At 31.8% G+C, this 18,780-nt stretch overlaps 1 protein-coding gene across 1 annotated transcript; it reads left to right on the plus strand.

Annotated features, from left to right (window-relative positions):
* Positions 6,975-10,364, plus strand: LOC105155529 (geraniol 8-hydroxylase-like). The gene is made up of 2 exons (XM_011071426.2): positions 6,975-8,011; positions 9,477-10,364. Exons 1-2 carry the CDS (start codon positions 7,157-7,159, stop codon positions 10,101-10,103), a joined length of 1,482 nt encoding a protein of 493 aa, XP_011069728.1. The 5' UTR covers positions 6,975-7,156; the 3' UTR covers positions 10,104-10,364.

Here is an 18,780-nt window from a genome sequence, read left to right on the forward strand (position 1 = left end):
TTGGCGTATGCAAATGGAGGCCTACCTGTACGGGAAGGACCTATACGAACCACTTGCAGAGAAATCCGAGAAGACGAGTGATGAAGAATGGAAGGTGCTCGATCGAAAGGCGATGAGCGCAATAATCCTGTCGCTCTCTCGGAATGTCGCCTATCATGTGAAGGGAGCGAAGAGCACGAAGGAAGTCCTACAAACTCTTGCCGATATGTACGAGAAACCCTCAGCAATGAACAAGGTCATACTGATGAAGAAACTATTCAGGTTGCAGATGGAGGAGAGGAAGTCGGTGGCCGATCACCTCAATGACTTCAACCAACTTACGACACAGCTGGCATCTGTGAATATCGTGTTTGACGATGAGGTAAAAGCGTTAATTTTGCTCTCATCTTTACCTGACAGTTGGGATGTGGTTGTTACTTCGGTAAGCACTTCGTCTGGGAAGGAAAAGATGAAGTTCGACAACATCAGGGACATGAGAAGTCGGTGGCCGATCACCTCAATGATTTCAACCAACTCACGACACAGCTGGCGTCTGTGGATATCGTGTTTGACGATGAGGTAAAAGCGTTAATTTTGCTTTCATCTTTACCTGACAGTTGGGATGTGGTTGTTACTTCGGTAAGCACTTCGTCTGGGAAGGAAAAGATGAAGTTCGACAACATCAGGGACATGATGTTGAACGAGGAAACCCGTAGAAAGCAAACGGGTGGATCATCTGGCTCTGCACTACATACAGAGTTCAGAGGGAGACCTGATACACGCGGTAAATACCGTGGAAGGTCAAGGTCCAGGGGGAAGAACAAGGGCAAGAAGGAGATGGTGTGCTGGAACTGCGAGAAGCCCGGACACATGAAAAGCGAATGTCGGGCGCCAAAGAAGGAAAAGGAGGGCCGGACAGCGAATGCCGCAACGAAAGACATCACGGATGCACTCTTGTTGAGTGTGAGCAGTTCTTCCGATGATTGGGTTGTGGATTCAGGGGCCTCATTCCACTCATGCAGCAACAAAGACATCATGGAGCCATACACCTCAGGTGATTTTGGCTTAATTTATCTTGCAGATAACAAACCCCTCAAGATTGTAGGAAAGGGAGATGTGCGGATCAAATCAATGAATGGGTCATGTTGGACCCTACATGATGTGAGACACATACCAAGACTGAAGAGGAACTTGATCTCAGTCGGACAGCTGGATAGTGATGGATTCCACACGACGTTTGGAGACGCGAAGTGGAGGATCAGTCGGGGAGCAATGACTTTGGCACGAGGACTAAAGTCGGGAACGCTCTACATGGCGGGAGGATCCAGTTCAAACATCCTATTTGCAGGAATTGTATCGCAGGCTAACCTGTGGCACAATCGCTTGGGCCACATGAGCGAGAAAGGAATGAACGTGCTGAAGTCGAAAGGACGGTTGCCCGAGTTAAAATCAGTGGAGGTGGGTCATTGTGAATACTGCGTGTTCGGAAAGCAGAAGCGGGTGAGCTTCTTGACCACAGGAAGAACTCCGAGGAAAGAAAAGTTGGAGCTTGTTCACACCGATTTGTGGGGGCCAGCACCAGTGTCATCTCTTGGTGGATCAACGTACTACATGACATTCGTCGATGATTCCACTAGAAAGGTATGGGTGTATTTCTTAAAAAGAAAATCTGATGCCTTTGATACATTCAGGAGATGGAGGGCACTAGTGGAAAATGAGACAGGTCTACAAGTGAAATGTCTCAGATCGGATAATGGTGGCGAGTACAGCAGTGAAGGTATCAAGAATTACTGCGCCGACCATGGAATCCGAATGCAGAAAATAATCCCGGGGATACCTCAGCAAAATGGTGTTGCTGAGAGGATGAACAGAACACTGAATGAGCGTGCGAGATGCATGCGATTGAAGAGCGGACTACCAAAGATGTTTTGGGCAGATGTAGTCGACACGGCTGCTTCTTGATCAATCGAGGGCCTTCTGTCCCGTTGAACAACAGGATACCAGAAGAGGTATGGAGTGGTAAGAAAGTGGATCTTTCTTTCTTACGTACGTTTGGTTGTTCAGCCTATATTTTGAACGATGATCGGACTAAGCTGGATGCTAAGTCGATTAAATGTACATTCATTGGGTATGGGACTGACGAATTTGGGTATAGATTCTGGGATGATCAAAACCGGAAAATAATTCGTAGGAGGAATGTTATATTCAATGAGGATGTAATGTACAACGACAGGAAGGTAAGCCCGGACGATGACAAGAAGGAAAGGGAATTTGTTGATCTCGACATTTCAAATTCCGGGATCATGAGACCAGCAGATACGGATTCAATGGGAGTTCAGACGGACGAAACCGAACAGACGGAGATAGAGCCAGAACCAGTATCGGAGGAACCGATTACTGAAAGCAGCACACCCTTGGCACTGGGTCGAGAACCGTGGCTGATAAGGGCCCTAGATAGGTACTCCCCCTCTCTTTATTACTTGCTTTTGTCTGATTGTGGAGAACCCGAATGTTACGCAGAGGCAGTCAATGATGCCCACAAGAGCAAGTGGGAGCTTGCGATGAACGACGAGATGAAGTCGTTGAAGAAAAACAACACATGGGAATTGTGTCAGCTCCCAAAAGGAAAGAAGGCCCTACAGAACAGATGGGTCTATCGAGTTAAGAAAGAATCAGACGGGAAGAAGCGGTACAAGGCAAGACTCGTAGTAAAGGGATTCCAACAAAGATACGGTATTGACTTTACTGATGTTTTTACACCTGTTGTCAAGTTAACTACTATTCGTCTTGTGTTGAGCATGGTAGTGGCAGAGAACTTGGAGTTACAACAGATGGATGTGAAACCAGCCTTCCTACACGGGGATCTTGAGGAGGAGATATACATGGTACAGCCAGAGGGGTATAATGGAGATGATCAGCAGGTGTGTCGTCTGAAGAAAAGCCTGTATGGATTGAAACAGGCTCCGCGGCAGTGGTACAGGAAGTTTGACAACTTCATGCTAGAGATAGGTTTCTCTAGATGCAATGCTGATCATTGCTGCTACGTGAAGAGGTTCGATGAGTTTTTTATCATTCTACTCCTGTATGTTGATGACATGTTGATAGCAGGATCAAATGTCAAGGAGATCAATAGGCTCAAGGATCAGTTGTCGAGGAAGTTTGACATGAAAGATCTTGGCGAAGCAAGGCAGATATTGGGCATGAAAATCACAAGGGACAAAGGTACTGGTAAATTATGGTTATCTCAATCTAATTATATTGAGAAGGTATTATGCAGATTCAAGATGGAAATGCGAAATCGGTTAGAATGCCATTGGAAAATCAGTTCAAACTATCCAACAGTGATTCGCCCCAAACTGATTCCGAACGTGCAAAGATGAGAGTCACACCGTATGCCTCAGCAATTGGGAGCCTGATGTATGCTATGATCTGTGCTCGACCGAATATAGCACATGCAGTGGGAGTAGTTAGCCGTTTTATGAGCAATCCAGGATTGATGCACTGGGAAGCTGTAAAATGGATTCTTAGGTACCTAAGGGGTACTAAGGACCGAGCATTGGTGTTTGGTAAGGGCAAGCTTACCTTGTTTGGGTTTGTTGACGCTGATTTTGCAGGGAGTGACTATGATAAAAGGAGGAGCACTACAGGGTACGTGTTCACATATGGCGGTACAGCCATATCCTGGGTCTCAAAGCTGCAGAAGGTTGTCACACTGTCCATGACGGAAGCTGAGTACGTGGCAGTTACTGAGGCAGCTAAGGAGCTCATTTGGCTGCAACACTTCTTGGGTGAATTAGGAAAACGTCAGGCAGATGTGATTCTTCATAGTGATAGTCAGAGTGCGATCCATCTGGCAAAGAATCCCGCGTTCCATTCGCGGACAAAGCACATCGAGATCAAGTATCATTTCATCCGACAACTTCTGGAGAAGAAGGCACTGCAGCTGGAGAAGATCCAAGGAGAAAAGAATCCTGCGGACATGCTGACCAAGGCGGTTGCGATGGCGAAGTTGAAGCTGTGTACGGCTTCGACTGGCCTTGATGACTAGAGTGGACAAACCCGGTGGTACCAAGAAAGAAGTGGAGAAAAGCTAATCAATCTTCAAGTGGGAGATTGTTAAGTTGTGAAGATTGATTTGAAGAAGAAAAGGATAACCTGATTCAATTTAGAAATCCCAAGTTGAGTTGGAGAAGGATAACCCGATTCAAAGTTGAGTTGGAGAAGGATAACCCGATTCAAAGATGAGTTGGAAAAGGATAACCCGATTCAACTTAGAAATCCCAAGTTGAGTTGGAAAAGGATAAGTCATGGCTATATATATACTACTCTTATTAGCATTGTTTAGTAGAGTAGAATAGAATCGAGTAGAGAGAAAAGAAAGAGTTGAGACGAGGGTGAGTGTTGTCTTTCACGTGTGGTGAAAACTTGCATACAAGTGTGTGTGTGTGTTGTACTCCTCAATTTTTCCTCCTCTTTGAGTGTTTTCTCCTGGCTTGGTATTGCCCCCAGACGTAGGATTTATATCCAAACTGGATTAACAAATTCGTGTGTCTTTTATCGCCTTCATATTCCACCTGTTATCCATCTTAACCCGATCCATTTCCTAACACTTTAAAGTGAAAATTTAGGTGAATGGTAACCGGAAAAAGCATGTTACGTTTTGAATCTCTTAATTGTGTAGCTCAGAAAATTGAATACCGCGAGGGCCCTAGTATGAAGGCTACGGTTATAGTTGAAATTTCACATCAATCACAGATACGATAATATAATCAAATGGTCACGATCATACATATTATGATTTTGAATTGTACCAGGATAGAATCATAGAGACCCTAAAATAATACGATGAATCTAGAATTTATGGGGTGTACAGCAATTTACCCTCATGTGATATTAAAAGTGAGCAGATTATCCTCCTATGAAAAATAAATATCAATTTACTTTGTTTTAAAAATGAAGCAATTAAGAAGATAAGCTGCTTCATTTTTTAAAATATAGGGATACAAATTATATTATTTTAAAAAATATAGAGGGATAATTAGATTGCATAAACAAGAGAAAGGGCGTGATACGACCTTCATGTGGTAACCCTCACATCATAAATCCCCCAACTTACCGAGGTTTAAGGAATCCAATCTCAGAAGTGACCGAACATTCAAAGATCGAAGTTGAGTTCTGCTTGACAAGGTTGCGAAATAGCCGTTCCACGACTTTCTTGATGTCATGCATTTTGAGATTCATAATGGTGGTGGCAAGAAGCGTCTACGGTGGCAATTGTAGCATGCAACAAGCAACAAGCAACATCCAATAAAAAACGATGTCTTTTATGGGATTTTGATCCTCTCACTTACCTATACATATTTAACTCTTTAAATTGACAACTATACACTTTCTCATTTTGTAAAATTCCTTGTGCCTTCAGTTGTAAGTTTTGCAATTACTTTTCCCTCGACTCATTTGATGAAGTACTCGAGTCCAATTATTGTATATTTTTTGTTTGTCCGTTATCATCAGAAACGATTTTAAGATATCAATTTCACACTAGCCGAACGAAGAAGTAACATGAATTGGTATCAACTCAGTTTGATTTGTGACAGATTTCTTAGGAAATTGGTCGGAAAAATTTCCCTAATTATACGTACATCATCTTTTATTTAAATAAAAAATTTGGGTATCCTAACTTATCTAACTGAACTAATTAAGTCCCCCAAATGCCTCAGAAACCTGATTAGCATATATTGGACCACCCATACTTAAAAGGGAATTTTATGTCAGAATATGCATAGATTCATGCATTGGAATCTAGGCCACTTGATGGTTTCCTAATCTATATACACCATGGATCCATGAATTATGTTGACTTGGTATATACTAAGCTACTAGGTTAACATGTGTGAGTCTTTGTTTATATTTTGTCGTGTTCTTATTTTGTCGTGTTCTTATGTTTGACCTTCTCAAACACTTTTTTTCCCTCTTTTTTTCTAATTAGTTCTCGTTATATGCTGTTCTCGTGAACATATAAAAAGAATTATAATGTGAAATAATGAGAAAAAAATTATAAAAAAATAAAAAAATTATAGTTATAAATTGTAAAAATACAGAGAAGTAAGGTGAGAGAGATATGGGGTAAAAATATGGATAGTTAAGAGGAAAAAAATATAATTATGAGATTATTAAAAAGTATTAAAAATTACTAATTTAACCAAAAAAATTTCGAAGGGGAGAAATGAAATAAATGGTAAATTTGGGTATTTAACAATTTTTTTTCTAATAGTATAGATACTTGCTCACTAAATAGAATTTTGCAGAAATATGAGTTAATGTGTAATTTCATCTATTCTTTACTATTAAGGAAGATTACCCTTTTAGTATCGTACTTAAGTATGGTTTATTACTTATTTTTAAAATTTTAAATTAATTAACTTTTTAAGCCTCTCCATTTATCATGATCTTTCATAAATATCTCACTAGAAAAATATGATTTTTAACTATGATTAGTAATCATTGTTAAAAGTAAAAAATTGTGGCAGATACTAATTACCATTATTGCGCCCGCAACGACTATTAGCATTTATGTCTGCAAGTGAGACAAAAGTATTTGACTATAAATAAAATTAAGCATTAATTAATCCTGGTCAAAACTATTTTTATTTAAATAGTTTTGAAAATCCATGTACAGAATGTACCACGACGTCTAGTAATCAATTAGACTTCTCTCCAACGAATTGTTTACTTATTGTGGCTTGTATATTAGCAAGTTATATATTGAATAATCATCAGCTCACAAATTAGAAACTTTTCCGCTTGAGTATTTAAATTATGGAAGTCCACTGCAACACTACATCTCAAAATTAAATAAGTTTTTGTTTATTAACCATTTCCTAATCTGGTGGATCTAATAACTATAAATGTGCAGCCAATCGCTAATATATTCAAGTCAAATATTTGTGTATGAAACTGAAAGTGTTAACCAATCAAGTTTCAAATATAAATGTAGTAGTTCTGTGAGAATAGGCAAAATCGAAGTACTATAATAGAGGGGTTCTCTTAAAGCTATCATATGAGAGAATCCTTGTGAAATATCACCACATTGCACGATTCCATGGTCAGAATTCAGAGTGAATAATCGAAGAACCAGTGGGAGAATTGCTATATTCCTATCCTTTCAGTTCTGGTAATGTCCACTATGTTGTGCACAAAGATGGAGCTCAATCCTTTGAAAAGAACTCCTCCCTTGCCACCAGGGCCCCGGGGCTTGCCAATCCTTGGATACTTGCCGTTCTTGGGCAACAATTTGCTCCACAAGTTCGGAGATTTGGCAGGCCAATACGGTCCAATCTACAAGTTCTATCTTGGCAGCCAACTATGTGTCGTGATCAACTCACCATCCCTAGTAAAAGAAGTGGTTCGGGATCAAGACTCGATTTTCGCTAACCGTGATTCTAACATTGCAACACTAGCGGCAACCTATGATGGAAACGACATAGGGTTTTCACCGCTCAATTCCCAGTGGCGGGCCATGAGGCAAATATTCGTCCGTGAGGTGCTCGGTAACAACAGTCTCCAAGCATCATACGATCTCCGGAAGGATGAAGTCAGAAAGGCCATCAGAGATGTGTATACCAATATAGGAAAGCCGGTCCACTTTGGTGAACTATCTTTCCGAACTGAACTCAATGTCATAATGAACATGATGTGGGGTGGCGTTGTTGAAGAGGAAGAAGGCCAAAGACTGGGAGAAGAGTTCCGGGAAGTGGTCATTAAGATTGTGGATTTGATGGGAAAGCCAAATGTTGCTGACTATCTTCCAGCCCTAGCCTGGCTTGATATTCAAGGAATAAAGAAAGAGGTGGAGGGTCATATGCAATCTATGGATCGGATTTTTGAGTACGTTGTTGCTAAATGTAGAAAGATGTTGGGAGGAATCAAGAAAGAAGGAAAGAAGAACTTCCTTCAAGTCATGTTAGAGCTACAAGAGAAAGAAGATTCCGAGATGTCAATCAGCCCGAGGCAAATCAAGGCCCTATTGCTGGTAAGCTTAGTTTTATTATTAAAGTAACATTCCATGACGTATTGTGTTTCCATTTTTTTATGTCATTGATCATGAAATTCTTATTCTAATTCAGTAACTTTTAAAAAATAACACTTTTGGGCTTTTGGCCTATTTTTATTAGATGTTTTAACGAAAAATGCCACGTATTTGGCATACGTCCTCTAAGGCTTTTATACCTTTGGATTCATTTGTTATCGAATTATCACTTTTGATATAATAACTTTAAACGTATACTTTTGGTCTCATACACTTGACGGTCACTTGACATTTTTAGTTAAATATCTAATAAAAATATGCCTCGAGACTAAAAATAAAAATTCTATAATTAGTAAGACCAAAACATTAGGATTACTAAAAATCATTTCAAATGTAGTGGAAGGACACTACAACAAAATGACTCAATAGCTATGACAATTTTTTTATGGTAAAATTTAGCGTCAGACTAATTAGCAAATAAAAATTCGTTGCTAATCTTAATTATTTAATATATATTTTAAGCAATTTGTTGCTAAACTTATTAGCAAATATTTTTGGTTGCTAAATTCATTAGAAAGTACATTTTTCTTATTTAAAAAATATAGATTAGCAATGAAAATTTTATTTGCTAATTACTCTAAGTTTTTTTTTCCGTAACCACTGTGCTGTTTTCTTATGGTGATGATTAAAACATTGACAAATGTTGATTATGTACGGTCAAAATTTAAGTTTTTATATTAATTTTGGAAAAAAATACAATTTTAGTTCTATAACTTATAAGGACTGACATTTTTTATCCTGCACGAATTGATTTTCGCAATTAGTCATGTAACTTTAAAAATTTGTCATTTCATCCTTTTCCGGTCAATTTGGTCAAAAAATTGCTGTTAACTTGCACATGACCTAATTAAATTGAAATGTTAGTCCTACAACTTAGGGGTCATTGACAATTTTAGTCCTATAACTTAAGTGAATTGATATTTTTTGTCCTACATGAATTTATTTGCAAGACTAAATTTTGCAAGTAAATTACAATTGATGGCCAAATTGGCCGAAAGTGATTAAAATTATCAAAATTATAAAATTACAATACTAAATTACCAAAATTAATTCGTACATCACTTAAAATTTTTCCATAATTTTGTTAGACTGTAGAAAAACAAAAAGTAGGCATGGTACCGGGGGGGGGGGGGGGGGGGGAATGGGGATGGAGGAATCAATTTTGTTTGAACAGGGGTTGGTGGTGTTATAATAATGCTTTGTTTTAAAAGAAATGTGTATCTGATTATAGAGAAAAAGCAATTACAAATTTTTTGGTTTTAGAAGCTGAGGTTTTGGTATATTAATTTTTATGAAGCTTTATTAATGTAAACTTAACACTTGATATGATATATTACAATCGGAAAACTTGGAGAACTAATTAATATTAAAGTTTATAATCTTGTTCATCAATTATTTTGAGTGACAGGATATTGTAATAGCCGGGACAGACACTACCGCAACAACAATTGAGTGGGCAATGGCCGAACTTCTGCAAAATCGAAAGGCTATGGAAAACATACAAAATGAATTATCTAAAGTGGTGGGATTGAACAATGAAGTTGAAGAGTTCCACATGCCTAAATTGAAGTATTTGGAAGCAGTTATCAAAGAAACAATGCGTTTACATCCGGCTATACCCCTCTTGATCCCAAGATCTCCAACCCAAACGTCCACAATCGGGGGATACACAATCCCAAAAAAGAGCATGGTCTTAATAAACTTGCCTTGGATCCAAAGGGATCCTTCTAGTTGGGACAGTCCACTGGAATTTAAGCCTGAAAGGTTTTTACACGACAACAAAAAATGTCAGTTCAGTGGTAACAATTTCAATTATATCCCTTTTGGATCAGGGAGAAGGATATGTGCTGGCATGCCCCTTGCAGAGAGAATGTTGATGTACTTACTAGCTTCACTTTTGCATTCTTTTGAATGGAAGCTACCAGATGGTGAAACAATCGATATGTCCTACACGTTTGGGGCTGTTTTGAGGAAAAGTACACCACTCCTTGCTATAGCCACGCCCAGGTTATCTGAACCAAACTTGTATGGGTAATATGTAAGTAGCATTTATTGCCTTGTTAAATAAACCAGGAAGTTGTCGTTGCTACAAGATCATAGGGCTTCCTGTCTCGTACACGTCTGTTAGTGTTGTGGACTGAGTTCCAAGAAACTCTTAGTTGAATTTGATTTGTAAGTGTTGTGGACTGAGTTCTAAGAAACTCTTAGTTGAATTTGATTTGTAAGTGTTGTGGATTGAGTTCCGAGAAACTCTTATTTGAATTTAGATTAATTCAAGTAAATTACATATTAAGTGAACGCAAACACCTTTGTTTTAGTTCCAGCTCTCCTGGAATATGATGCTTCATCACTGCAATATATCTATATCTATATATAACAGTACGAAGTTTGACCAATTTGGTTCAATTTTGACTAAATACTATTTTTTGGTATTTTTTGAATTTTTAATTATTAAGAGAAAGTTTCATTGGTTAGAAAATCTTTTTTATTTTGAGTTAGTAATTTACTTCGTATTTGTCTATGAAGTTATCTACACAATATTTTAATTATCAAGAAAAAATCTTATTGGCCAAGAACATCATTTATTTTAAATATATTAACTACTTATTTTATATTTATCTAAAATCTTATCTCTGAATATAACTAATTTCATTTGTATTTATTTAAATAATGTCGTAATAACCTTTTAAATATATAAAATATTTACTTTGTATATATCCAAAATCTTATATCCACATAATAACTAATTTAATTTTATGTATTCTACCTAATGATCATGGCCTTTAGAAACATGATCTACTTTAAATATATTATGCATTTATATTGTATTTACCAAAAAAATTATTTTTAAGATTATAATTGAATTGTTTAATTATTAAAAAAATTTATTGGTTAGGAACATTATCTATTTTAACTATATTAAATACTTATTCCTCATTTATCCCAAATCTTATCTCCAAAATTATGAACTAATTTAATTTGAATTTATTTTAAATAATTATCTAATGATCATGGTCTCCATCATATTTGTATTTAAATAGAACGAAATTTATTATTCATCTCTTTCACATTATACGCTCAATTCTGTCAAATTTCCGTTCTTCATTACACAGTTTCAAAACTTACCACCTTATATGCTTATTTTATTACTTTTTTACACTGCAGTGGACATCTTATATATTTACATGATATTATTTTTTTCATGGTTACTGAAGTTATTTAATTAATAATTACCATATTTTAATATTCATTCATGTTTTGCACTCGTCTCTTATGTGGCTAGACTATTATTTTATTGTTTACAATGATGTTATTTTATTTTTTTATATATAATTTGTGTGATATTTGAAAGTTATTGAGATATTAATCTCTACCATTTTCTTATGCTTTCTTTACTAAATTGTGATATTTATATCTGTTATGGTATTAGTTTTTTTAGATTTTTATGATATATATAGGATTGCTTAATTTAATTTGTGAACAAGATGAAATAGATTTATTTGGTGTTAATAGATTTATATTTTTTTAATATTTATTTGTTTAATTCTACTTAATATTTCATTTAATATCTACTTTTGCTTAATAAATATGTACTCTTTGTATCTTAATACAATAATTCATTTTTTTATATATTATAGTTTCATCCATAAATATTTTTTTATAGTTTAATTTATTAGTCTTCATTATATTTATTAGGGAAAAGTATTATTTTAGTCCGCTAAGTATTCCTAATTTTAATTTTAGTCCGATAACTATGTCCATTTTTGTTTAGGTCCACTAACTTACGAAATTGCTTACTTTTAGTTCTCTGACAGATTTTCGAATAATTTCACCCCTATAAGTGTATATGGACTAAAACTGCTTATATTTATTTAATATTAATTGGTATATATCTTGTATAAATAAAATAATTTTTAATGAAAAATATCAATAAATAAGGTTTTGCTATTTTAAAAATTAATAAATAAGATAATTTTTAATGAAAAAGACCAAGGTTTTTTTGTCTTAAAATAGGGCAAGAATTAATAGTTGAAAGTAAAAGTTTGATGAATGACTTTTTTTAATTTAAGTATAATTTAAAAAGTTTTCTAAATATATAATAATATCTGAATTTTAATTTGAATCTAGGCTTATACCTTTAATAAACAAGAACACTTTTATTTTGTGATTCACTTTTTATTAAAAAAGATATATGTAATCTACATATCAGTCAGTTCAATAAAACCTTTTAGTTTACTTCAAAACAACAGTCATTAATTAATTAACTTGAGTTTTTGTAGAGATAAAATTTTAAAAGTCACTGAGTTATATCTCTATGTATACTTTGCAAGTTGCTATAAATTTATAGCATATCAGAACGACCTTCTATATTATATATATATATATAGGAAAAAATATTATTAGTCCGTTAAGTATGCCTAATTTTAATTTTAGTTCGATAACTATGTCAATTTTTGTTTAGGTCCAGTAACTTACGAAATTGTTTACTTTTAGACCTCTGACAGATTTTCGGACAATTTTACCCCTATGAGTGCATATGGACTAAAACTGTCTTTCAAAAGTTGTATAGGGGTAAAATTATTCGAAAATCTGCCAGAGGACTAAAAGTAAGCAATATCGTAAGTTACTGGACCTAAAAAAAAATGGACATAGTTATCAGACTAAAAGTAAAATTAGGCATACTTAGCTGTCTAAAATGATACTTTTTCCACTCATATATATATATATATATATATATATATATATATATAATCAAAACCTAACAGTTATGGCTAGGTATACATTTCAGTATATTCTGGATATCATACTTTTGCATATTTTGTCTTTTTTTATTATTATAGATGTTACTTTCTTATGTTTTTACTAATGCACAGACGCTTTTAGAGAAATACATGATAAATATTTGTTATTTTATTAGCTGATTTATGTTTTCCCAGTTCATTTGTTTGGTTGTACATTAAAGTTTGATCTTTTAAGATTTCTTTATGTGATATTAATTCTTTATTCTTTCATGGCTGCAGACCCAGTTCATTTGTTTGGTTGTACATTAAAGTTTGATCTTTTAAGATTTCTTTATGTGATATTAATTCTTTATTCTTTCATGGCTGGGAAAAATGTTGTTATATTTATGATTTAACTGAATTTAATTTGTACTTATTTTAATTTACTCCGCATCCACCCTTTCAGTTGTCTTTCTTATAATTCATTAACGGTAGTTTCTATTCTTGCTTTATGATTTCATTTTTAGATTATGTACTTTAATATAGTTTATGAGGAAAATGAATTATATAAATAAATAATACAATTAACTAATTCTTTATTCTTATTTTTTTATAGGGTTAGATATATGTAAAAGTTGATCTATCTATCTATTTAATAATTTAATTCATATTTATCTACAAAATCATCTACACAATATTTTAATTAATATGAAAAAATCTTATTAGTTAGAAATATCATCAATTATGAAAATATTCAATATTTATTTTTTATTTATCCATCTTATCTCTAATACTATAATTGAATTATTTAATTATTGAGAAAAAATCTAATTGGTTAGAAACATCATCTATTCTAAATTTATTGAACATTTGTTTTTGTTTATCCAAAATCTTATATCAAACATCATAACTAATTTTATTTGTATTTACCTTAAATAATTACTTAATAATATCTTGAATATATTAAATATTTACTTATTATATCCAAATTCTTATACAAATGTAATAACTAATTTAATTTATATTTATCCTACCTAATGATTATGGTCTCTAGAAATACGATCTATTTTTATTTTGTATTTGTTGAAAATCTTATTTTTAAGATTATAATTGAATTTTTTTGATTATTAAGGTTAGAAACATCATTTATTTTAAATATATTAAATATTTACTTTTTATATATTAAATATTTAAATAGAACAAAATCTATTATGAATCTCTTCATTTTTTAGATACACTCAATTCTTTCAATTTTTGATTCTGCATTAAACAGATTCAAAACTTAACACTCTTATGCACTTTTTCATGATATTTTTTTAAATGTTATGAAGTTATTTAGTTAATAATCTCTATTCTTATTAAATTTTAATATTTATTTATATTTTATACTCATCTCCAGTATGGCTAGACTATTATTTTTCTATTTATCATGATATTTTTAATTTTTTTTATATATTATTTTTTCATGATACTTGAAAGTTATTAAGGTAATAATCTCTACACTTTTCTTATATTTAGTTGTTTATTAAATTTTAATATTTATTTAGTTTTTTTAATATTTCTATGATGATTGATTGATTTAATTTTTGTACAATCGATTTATTTGGTGTTAATAGGTTCATATTTTGTTTTAACATTTATTTAATTCTACTTAATATTTCATTTAGTATTTTTCTATTTAAATATTTTAATTTTTTTGTATATATTGTAGTTGCATCCATCAATATTTTTTTTATAGTTTAATTTATTGGTCTTTTTATGTTTTATTATTTTTTGTTTGTCTACAAAAAGGAGTATATTTATTTAGCCTTTTAAATATATTTATTTTATATCAATAGGTATATGTCCTGGTTTAACATTTATTTGTATGATTATTTTTTATTCTTCATTAAATAATTTCAAAACTTAACACTTAATATACTTACTTTCGTTATTTTTTTATACTGCACTGGGCATCTTACACTTTTTCATGATATTTTCTTTTATCGTTATTGAAATTATTTAATTAATAATCTCTATTCTTATTAAATTTTAATGTTTATTTATATTTTACGCTCATCTGCGATATGACTAGACTATTATTTTGCTACTTATCATGATGTTTTTTTATTTTTTTTATATATTCTTTTTCATGATACTAGAAAGTCCACTACAAAAAAATATATTTATTGAAATGATTTTTGTAACTGTTATTTTTAAATTTATAACAGATTTTATTAATTTGAAACTTCTTTTGGAACGAAAGTCTATCTGTTGCTATATTAGACGTTACAAAAAAAATTATAACGGCTTTAGACGATGTCATTCCTTATTGTACCGGATGTTGTAACGACCAACATAACCGTTACAACAATTGACCCAATGCAAACATTGGTTTCGGAGCGGCCACTTTGAATTTATTAGACCAATTGTTGGAAAGACCTCTGCAGCGATGTTTGTTCCAGTTTTAGTAATTTTTTTTTAAATGGAGACATATTAGTGTTTGTATCTCATTTTGGTATGATTTTTGAAATGGTTCGTTGAAGTTATTGGAACGGCTTTAGAAATTGATTCAAATTTTGTGATAATGAAGTTTGTTCCCAAAATAATTATAGAAGCCGTTACAAATGTATTACGGTTTTATATAATTTATTTATATTTAAATTATTATAATATTTATTTTTACAATATTTTGTTGAAGTTTTTTTGTAATAAATTTTATGAAGAATTTGTTAAATGTGGAATACTATATAATTTATCTAGCAAGAAAATAATAACAATATAATTAACAAAATTAGAGTAGTATTTAAAAGTTGTATTTAATTATAATATACATACAAATTTAAATTTAAAATTAAATAAAAAAGATAAATTAACCACCCTAATCTAGATTATGCTCCCCGTCGGCATCATCTTCAACCTCGTCATCGGGCGCCAATGGATCATGGAGGCTGGGACTGTTGGGCGACGGAGGGCTGGGCTAGGTGGTCGGGATTTGAAAAAATAATAATTATTAAATGTATTATATTATGTATAAAATTATACTTTTGCTAATATATTAAAGAGTATTATTATAAATTAACACAAATTAAATAAAAATACACAAATTAACAGAACTTTTTTAGAAATCAGACATATTTTCTTAAGTTAACACAAATTACATAAAATTACACATATACATAAATTAACACAAACTACACATAAGATTACAGAAAAATTAAAATAAATATAAAAAAAATACAAAAAATACATAAATGTATATTTTCAGAAATTACTGAAACATTACAGTAATATTTTCAGAAAAATCAATTTAAAAATTTTTCAGAAATATTTTTACAAATTACACATACTTTCTTAAGTTAGTACAAATTACATAAAATAACACAAATCACACTTATTCAAAATTAGCAAAAATTAAATAAATTACGTAAAAATAATACAAATTATACATATTTTCAGAAATTACATAAAATTAAATCCCAATTTTTTTTTCTAATATTCATAAGATTACAGAAAAACTAAAACAAAATTTCAAAATTTTTAGAAATATTTTCAGAAATTTAGAAATTAAAAAGTTTCAGAAATTACAAAAAAGATTTCAGAAATATTTCAAAAAATTTAGAAAAATTAATTTAAAATTTTTTAGAAATTATTTTCAACAAATTGTCATAAAATATAAACTTTTAGAATTATTTTCAGAAAAATGAAAAACTTTCAGAAAATAGATATTTTAAGAAATTATTATTTTCAAAAAAATGATGAAAAACAATTTTTATCGTCAAAATATTATAAAAATAATTAACACTAAACGACATTCATATTAACAATTAACAACAATTAACAATTAAGCCAACCAATTTCTCCAACAAATTATATCATCTTTATTATCATCCTCCTCCTCAACAATGTAAAAACATACCTGGTGCTGGTGGAGGGCGGCGACTGTGGTGGTGGCAGGGAGTGGTGGTGACAGTGGAGAAGGTGGTGGTGGCGAGGAGATGGAGCTTGAGGGAAAGTGAGATTTGGGGGAGGGAGAGAGAGAGAGAGACGGGGGATTTGGTGGTGACAACGAGTGGTGGGTGGTGAGAGAGAGGTGTTTCGGTGGGGGGCAATGGAGAAGATGAATTAAAAATGGAAAAATTTTTGCTAAGTACACCTTTTATATTAGAATCTTGGAATTGTCTTGAAACTGAGATTCATATATATTCACTATATGAAATAAATTTGTATATTTATAATTATTAGTATTACACTGATGTAATTATTATCTTACATTGTTGCACTGCATGGTTTAGTTATTATATACGATCAAACCTACCAAAGAATACATACGATGAAGTTTTGGAGTATTTGGATATACAGTGTCGAGATATTATATTCGAAACATAAGAGTAGTCTTTCAATCCGGTGCATCACTGAATCAGGTCATGTAATTTTAAATCAAATAAGTAGATATGATCGAATGAACACTGTCTTATATGCATTTAAGTTTGACATTAATTTGTTGCATGGATTTTAAGATATCGTATTTCAAAATATAAGTTTTGAAATTTAAACGCACATTGTGATGGTCTTTTACATAGCTTTAGATATTTACATATTGGAATAGCTTTTGGTACTAATCTTGGAATGATCATTTGAAAATTGGATTCCCCCAATTCTTTTAGAATTTTCCGCCAAACAAATATATTAGACTGTTTTTTAAACGGCTTTATATAATGGCCTTTTTCCTCCACATTTTTACTCGGTGCCAAAATAGATATGCCAAATATTGTAAATTTTGTAATGGCTCTTGTAACACATTTTTTAAATTTTTGGCGGTTCTAAATATTAATTTTTATTTTTTCAAAAAATAAAAACTTACTCATAAAGTTATAAACTTAAATATTTTACGCAAAATTAGATAATTGGAATGGCTATTGCATCGGCTTGTGGACTATTCAAGTGTATTACGTTTTGTAACTATTTCATATTCGATTCTTGAACGAAAGTTCTATTTTTTTCAGTGGCCGTTACAATGCCAACATGGCTGTTCCAAAAACTATAGTAAATTTATAGCGGTAAAAAATTTGTACCGGTAAAAAATTTGTACCGGTATTTGTAACAGCGACGACGAATTATATATTTGGATTGACTTTTTGGCCAGATTTTTGAATGGTGAGGTTTCACAAAAATGAGAAGCCGTTAGAAATTTTTACAGCAATTTTAAAGCCGTTCTAGATTGTAACGGTCAAGTTTGTATAACGGATTTACGAATATGACTGTGTAGGAACAACCTTTTTATCTATTTTTTCGTTTCAAACATACAAAATTTTTCTCGAAAAAAACATGATGTCAGCAAATATTTTCCATTCCAAAATTGCTATGAAAGTCGTTCTAAAAAAGCCGTTACAAATACTGCATTTTTTCATAGAAGTTATTGAGGTAAAAATCTCCTGCTTTCTTATATTCTTTATATAAACTCTAATATTTATTTCTTTTACGGTGTTAGTTCTTTTTTTTTTTTTCTAATTTCTATTATAATTTGCTTGATTTAATTTTTGTACAAGAAAAAATAGATTTATTTGATGTTAATATATATATATAGATATATTTATTTTTAACGTTTATTTTGTTTACTCTACTTAATATTTTATTTAGTGTTTATTTATGTTTAAATATTTATGCTACTGTATCTTTATACACTAATTTTTTCTATATATACATTATAGCTTCATCTATCAATATTTCTTATAGTTTAATTTATTGGTCTTTCTCATACTTTGTTATTTTTTAGTTTCCTAGAAAAAGGAACATAACTATATAGTTCTTTTACCATATTTATTTAATATTAATAAGTACATATCCCGTTTAATATTAATTTATTTGTATGATTCTACTTAATATGTCTTTTATATTTCACCTTAAATGCTTATCCCTTTGTATCTTACACCATTTTATGTATATTTATATATTATAGTTTCATCTTTTATATTCTTTTAATTTATAATTTAATTTTGATAAAGGAGAACA

Source organism: Sesamum indicum, linkage group LG1 (genome assembly GCF_000512975.1).
Source record: "Sesamum indicum cultivar Zhongzhi No. 13 linkage group LG1, S_indicum_v1.0, whole genome shotgun sequence".
NCBI lineage: Eukaryota > Viridiplantae > Streptophyta > Magnoliopsida > Lamiales > Pedaliaceae > Sesamum > Sesamum indicum.

Coding starts and splice junctions, on each gene's coding strand:
- LOC105155529 (XM_011071426.2), top strand. CDS start 7,157: ATGTCCACTATGTTGTGCACAAAGATGGAGCTCAATCCTTTGAAAAGA. Junction 8,012..9,476: donor AAATCAAGGCCCTATTGCTG/GTAAGCTTAGTT, acceptor TTTGAGTGACAG/GATATTGTAATAGCCGGGAC.